The sequence below is a fragment of the Triticum urartu genome, chromosome 3 (assembly GCF_003073215.2).
Source record: "Triticum urartu cultivar G1812 chromosome 3, Tu2.1, whole genome shotgun sequence".
Lineage (NCBI taxonomy): Eukaryota > Viridiplantae > Streptophyta > Magnoliopsida > Poales > Poaceae > Triticum > Triticum urartu.
The window spans coordinates 589,105,750-589,112,000 of NC_053024.1; the positions used below are offsets into that span (position 1 = coordinate 589,105,750).

A 6,251-nucleotide genomic window follows, 5' to 3' on the forward strand; every position below is an offset into this window, starting at 1 on the left:
AGAGAACTTCCTCCGTTAATCCTAAGTTCCTAATCCACCCACTCTTCTTCACAGCGATAAAACTCAGAATCTCGATCCGCTCGCGGCTTGTCTGCAATGCCGTACGCAGCTGCACGGCCGTCGCCTCAGCAGCACAGCCGGATCAGCTCTGGCTGTAAGGCGTTGGTGGCCCACGGCGCAGCGGTGCCGGGCGAGGTGGCGCGGTACCACGAGCACGCGGCCGGCGCGGGGCAGTGCTGCTCGGCCGTGGTGCAGGCGATCGCGGCGCCCGTGGAGGCGGTGTGGTCGGTCGTCCGGCGCTTCGACCGGCCGCAGGCGTACAAGCGCTTCATCAAGAGCTGCCGCCTGGTGGACGGCGACGGCGGCGCGGTGGGGTCGGTGCGGGAGGTGCGCGTGGTCTCCGGCCTGCCCGGCACCAGCAGCCGCGAGCGGCTCGAGATCCTGGACGACGAGCGGCGCGTGCTCAGCTTCCGGATCGTCGGCGGCGAGCACCGCCTCGCCAACTACCGGTCCGTGACCACCGTGAGCGAGGTGGCGTCGACGGTGGCCGGGGCGCCGCGGGTGACCCTGGTGGTCGAGTCGTACGTGGTGGACGTGCCGCCGGGGAACACCAGCGACGAGACGCGCCTGTTCGTGGACACCATCGTGCGGTGCAACCTCCAGTCGCTGGCGCGCACGGCGGAGCAACTCGCGCTGGCCGTGCCGCACGTCAATTGATGCCCGTCATGCACTCCGGCAGACCAGAAAGGTACCGCCGGCCGTAGACCGTGCCATGCGCGCAAGGTTGGGGCTCTGGAATCTGGAGTGACATGATTTGCACCCTAAACTAGCCCTAGTGTCATGTGATTTTTTTTGGCTTTGTGCACCTGGTTGTTTTGTGTAAATCATCTCATCTTGTTAACTAACTAGTGGTTGAATTAATGTGCAGTACTGATTCGACTACATATTACTCGAGCTTTGCATATGATATCAGTGAGATCTTACACATATACGTGTAAATCTAACTATACAACAAACTAAATGATGAAGTACGTATATGTGGCCGTGTGCCTTTCTCATGTGCTTAATCCTAATCAAATGAACCGCGTGCACCTCCTAACATTATCCGTGTTGCTGTCTAAGTCGATCTCGCCGACGCGAAGTTTTGCCCAACGGCGACTCACGCGTAGAAACGCTCTCGGGGACGAACTGTACCTCGACGGTGACCGATGGATCCAAAACTATTAAACAGATCACAACTAGTAGCCTGCATGCGCCTCACTTGGACACTACGCTGCACCTTCCAAGTCTCCCATTATCACGATCGTGAAATTCTCGCGAACCCACACCCACTTGCACCGCGCGCATACATTTCAAATAACAAATAAACAACTTGTTCCAAGCTCAATTCAACAAAGTTGGAAGAAAAACCAGAGCGGGCCGCCCCCCTTGTACGGGGAATATCTTTCCCTGGCCTGCAATCGAGTAATTAGTAGTACCACCTTGCAGCGTATGGGACTAGTCTTAGGGCAAGTTGCCTAAAGAAACTCCATGATGCGAGAGGCTCGCTTTTGATTGTGCAAGTTGCTCATTTTTCTTCTACAAGTCGATGTACGTGCGTAGAATCTGGTCGACGGATCTATAGATAGCTGAATAGCTGATGCATGTCGATGCCCCCCAGTTTCTCTGGTTGGTAGCTAATCAGTGGCGTCATGCATGAGCAGTTTACATGGAGCCGATTAGCTAATCTGCTCTTATGGAATTAGTAACCCCGGCAAATTTTGCCGGCCTAGACGTCTGTACGGCTGTTTTGACTACGTGCTGGGTCAGGCAATGTGGAGTATTGTATTGTTCATTGTAAATTAGCCCCGGTTTGTACAGTCTGTAATAAATATTTAGGGCCTCTTTGATTCACATGATTTTTTTAGAACACTGATAACACCCATATGTGAGGCGTTAAGGGGTCTACCCACATATTTTGTGGGGTGTCTAAGAGAATCAGCCCACACGCCTACGTGTGGACAGAACAAGTAATGCCCACACGTCTTTTTTCTTCTTCTGGCCCCTCTCACGCGTCTATGTGTGGGCAAAATAGATAACGCCCACACGCTCGTACGTCAGGTCTCCTACCTCATGGTCCCGCACGCCCCGCGTGACAGTCACCACACGCCCTGCAGTTGCCATGGTCCGGACCCTCTTCCATGTTTGTTTAATTGCAGTTGCCATGTCACTGAACTACAGTTACCATGTCGGACAACTACAGTTGCCATGGTTGTTCAACTGCAGTTGCCATCTCAGGTCAAGTGCCAGATGCCATTTTTGGACAACTACAGCTGTTGCCATGTATGGTCTGGTTTACTATAGTTGCCATGATTTGAAAACTTTAGGGTTGCCACCTACTAACACTACGCAGTTGCCATGTATGGTCTGGTTTACTACAGTTGCCATGATTTGAAAACTTTAAGAGTTGCCACCTACTAACACTAGGCAGTTGCCGTGTAGCTCTACAAAGAGACATGGCAAAATAACATGTTCGTTGCCATTTGCTTACAAGCACACTAGGGCAGTTGCCATGTACCCTGCAAAACACATGGCAACTGACATGCTCGGGTAAAAGAGAGAGTTGCAATCTGCTTACAAGCACACTAGGGCAGTTGCCATGTACCCTGCAAAACACATGGCAACTGACATGCTCGGGTAAAAGAGAGAGTTGCAATCTGCTTACAAACACACTAGGGCAGTTGCCATGTACCCTGCAAAACACATGGCAACTGGCAGCTTTGGGTGTGGGAGAGGAGACGGATGTGTGGGCGAACTGATAAATGCCCACACACCAGTCCTTGTGCGTGAGTGAAAATTGACGTGTAGGCGAACTGCTAAACGCCCACACACCGGTCCTTCTGTGTGGTGAAAACGGACGTGTGGGCGACCGGATAAATGCCCACACACCAGTCTAGTCCTACGTGTCATCATAAACATGCCAAGATTCATGCAACCACAACCGGACATGGATCCACACATGTGGGCGAGATGCAAACGCCCACACGTTTATTTGCAGGATACAAAAAAGCAAAGAATAGAAAACCCATAGAATTTGAATGGCGTGCTCATCTCAATCCCACGGGATTTTGGGTTGTTTGATTGCATTATATGAAAAACAAGGGATTTTTTTCCGAAAAGATTTGAGTGGATACTAGAAATCTTATGAAAAGTAGTAAAAGAAAATCCTTAGAAAAGATTCCTATATGATTCAACCCTGTGAATCAAACTATCAACATATGATTTTTTTTCCAAGGATTATAATCCTTCAAAATCCCTATGAATCAATGGAACCCTTAATTTGTCGGCAGCAAACGTTCCTTGGTCGACATAACGTTACAGAAGTCGCATCGGTGAAGCGCGGAAGGGAAAAAAGAATGGGAAAAGAACGCGCGAGGAGCGTGGAAACCAAGGGAAGGATTGCCGTTTTTGACGTGATGCTCTGTCGGCCATTTTTATAGCGTCCCGTTAATGCATGGATGCAAAATTTCCAAACGCCTTTGTTAATTAGAAACAGAAAAAGGAAGGATAAAGATGATGTGTTGCCGACTGCCGTGGGGCCTGGTGATTGCGCGATGGAGATGTATATGCCCGCCGACCAATTGATCATTGACATGCAAAAGTAGTGGGATGAAATGCAAATACACAAAGAGCACCAAAAATAGCAAAAAATACATTCAAATTCGTAAACCACCTGTCGACGAATACAAGCACTAGAGCGAGTTAAAGATGTGCTCCCCTCATTGCCCCTCCCTCACCGGAGCTGAGTAAAATTTATTATAATAGACAGTCGAAAATTCGTCGTGGCCCTACAAAATCAGCACATTAGGACAACAACCGTCGCTATTGGAAAGAACTATAGATCTAAAGGATCCAACCAGCATACTAGATCTAAAGGACAGGATCATCTATGATACTAATATACGAAGGTAGTCATACACCATAATTCAACCCGGAGCCCTAGCTCAGTTGAGCCCGGTGAACCTTGATTTAAAATAGGAAAAAGATTCCAAAAAATTTCAATTTTTTTTGTGGTGCAAGATGCTCCTGTCGTGAATTCCATGCAAAATTTTGTGAAGTTTGGACATTTGAGGAGCTTGTGGCAAAAAAGAAAATTCAGGCATAAACAGTGCAATTTTCAAAAGTTTATCAGACATCCAAATTTTTTCTTTTTTGTCACAAGCTCCTCGAATGTCCAAACTTCACAAAATTTTGCACGGAGTTCACGCACAGGAGCATCTTGCACCATAATTTTTTTTTAGAATATTTTCAACTTTTTTCAATTTTAAATCGCGGTATCGTTCATGCTTGGGCTCATCTGAGCCCGGGCACCAAATCACCGCTCTCATATCATGCACTAGTATCATATGCATGATACTAAGTTATGATACTACCCACTACGAGCAACCTGAGTAGCCTTATAGGGCTCAAATCTGAAATCTTATCAACCAATGCGGATGGTGAGGGGAGGAATGTATCTCGTATTTTACAAAACTAACCAAATTAAAGTGATGCATTAATGTGGATCAATTGCAGTGCATGCATGCTTGGCCACTAGATGAGTAGGAACATTACATGCATTGGTGAGTTCCTCTTTAATTCTTGCATACAAAGATTTAATACACATCGAAATCTCAATAGGAGATGGAGATGAGCCCTTTTAAATCGGAAGAACCAAAAAGTTGAGATAAGCCCTCTAAATCGGAAAGGAGGGAGTACATTTTAGCAATTATTACTAACAGTATGCTAGATTTCAAGAGGGAAAAACATTCTAAAAAAACTTTGGCCCTGCACAATAGACAAAAAATCTCAAAAGTTTTGTTTTTCCATGTGGACCTCACAAGTAAAACCAGATTTCCATGATTTTTTGCTCACCTTATTCTCGCATAATCACATCTAGACATGGATTTTTCTTGGAATTTACCGAAACTTGCAGGGCCATTTCCTTTTCAAGATAGAGGCTCTTTGAAGTCGACATCTCTATATTGGTTGTTCATATCTTGATATTCCACAATCTCTGCCAATGAAACTGAAAAATACCTGCCATGCACTAGCTATAATAACATTATATGTTTTGGAAAGTCGAGTGAGTCGTCCAATCCAAAGGTGGGAGCCTGAAGTTTTTGAATGCACTATGCATAGCTGGGGACACACCTGATGCGTTTTATCAAGTAATGGATTTGGTAAGTTGTCGTCGTTGTAGTGAAGCCGATATAAGGGAGGGGACGTGCACTGGTCGTGCTACGGGTCGTCATAGTTTAATAGAGAAGACACTCAAACTTTTATACATGTTCAATTCCAGAAAATGCGGTGCCTTGTTGTGCTCTTCAGAAGATCAAGGAAAATCGTTGAGTGGCGAGAACGAGAATCCCATTAAGAGGATAATTTAGGCATCCTTTTCAAAACATCTCACCTGCCCTAGAAGAGATGGTAGAGGCTTGCACCATGAAGAAGAGCTCTCAACACCACTATTTACGTGAAATATACTTTCATAAGAGTGATATCATTCACAAATGACCAATCAGTGCATTTTATAGGCTCTTGGCCTTGTACAGATGACCACCAATACCCTTGATGGTAAAGGAAATATAAAGTTAAAACAGTCTATTCTAGATAACTCACAAATGCCATTGGAAATGGTGAAACGTCAATGATATCTTAGTAAAATTTGGTCACGTGCATTGGTTCATGTAAGAGGGGTTGCCATGGTCTATGGGAATGGACATGAATGGGCATAATTTTATACCTCCTCCATTGGGTTTCTATTGGAAAATATGCCCTGGAGGTAATACTATTGTATTATTATATTTTCATGTTCATAATTATGACTTTATATTTCATGTTATAACTGTTATGATCTTGGAATATGCGATTCGGTGCAAAACTAATATGCACGTGTAGAATGATAAATGGTAAAGAATAGGTTTCTAGTCTTGCCTCTAAGACTGGCACAAGTGTTGTTGATGATCATGTTTTCCGGATCTTAGGATATCGTTAAGCGTAACGATAGTCCTAAAACAACATTGAGAGTATGACGTTAGAAGAACAATCATATTGAATCGACCCAAACTTGTTTGTTATACTTTGAGATAATATCGCCTGAAATCAATTGTTATAACATGGAGTGTTAACCTGTGTTTTTAGTTCCTCAGACCATGAGATTATTGTAGTCACTTCTGTTGGGGAACGTAGTAATTTCAAAAATTTCCTATGCACACGCAAGATCATGATGA

General features: G+C 45.4%; 1 protein-coding gene across 1 annotated transcript; it reads left to right on the plus strand.

The window, feature by feature from the left end:
• Positions 1 to 6: 6 nt before the first annotated feature.
• Positions 7 to 942, plus strand: LOC125548776 (abscisic acid receptor PYL4-like). The gene has a single exon (XM_048712317.1). The coding sequence runs from the start codon at positions 97 to 99 to the stop codon at positions 715 to 717; it is 621 nt and encodes a 206-aa protein (XP_048568274.1). The 5' UTR covers positions 7 to 96; the 3' UTR covers positions 718 to 942.
• The last annotated feature ends 5,309 nt before the right edge of the window (positions 943 to 6,251 follow it).

What these genes read in the sequence shown, in the direction of transcription:
- LOC125548776 (XM_048712317.1), top strand. Translation starts at nt 97, where the DNA reads ATGCCGTACGCAGCTGCACGGCCGTCGCCTCAGCAGCACAGCCGGATC.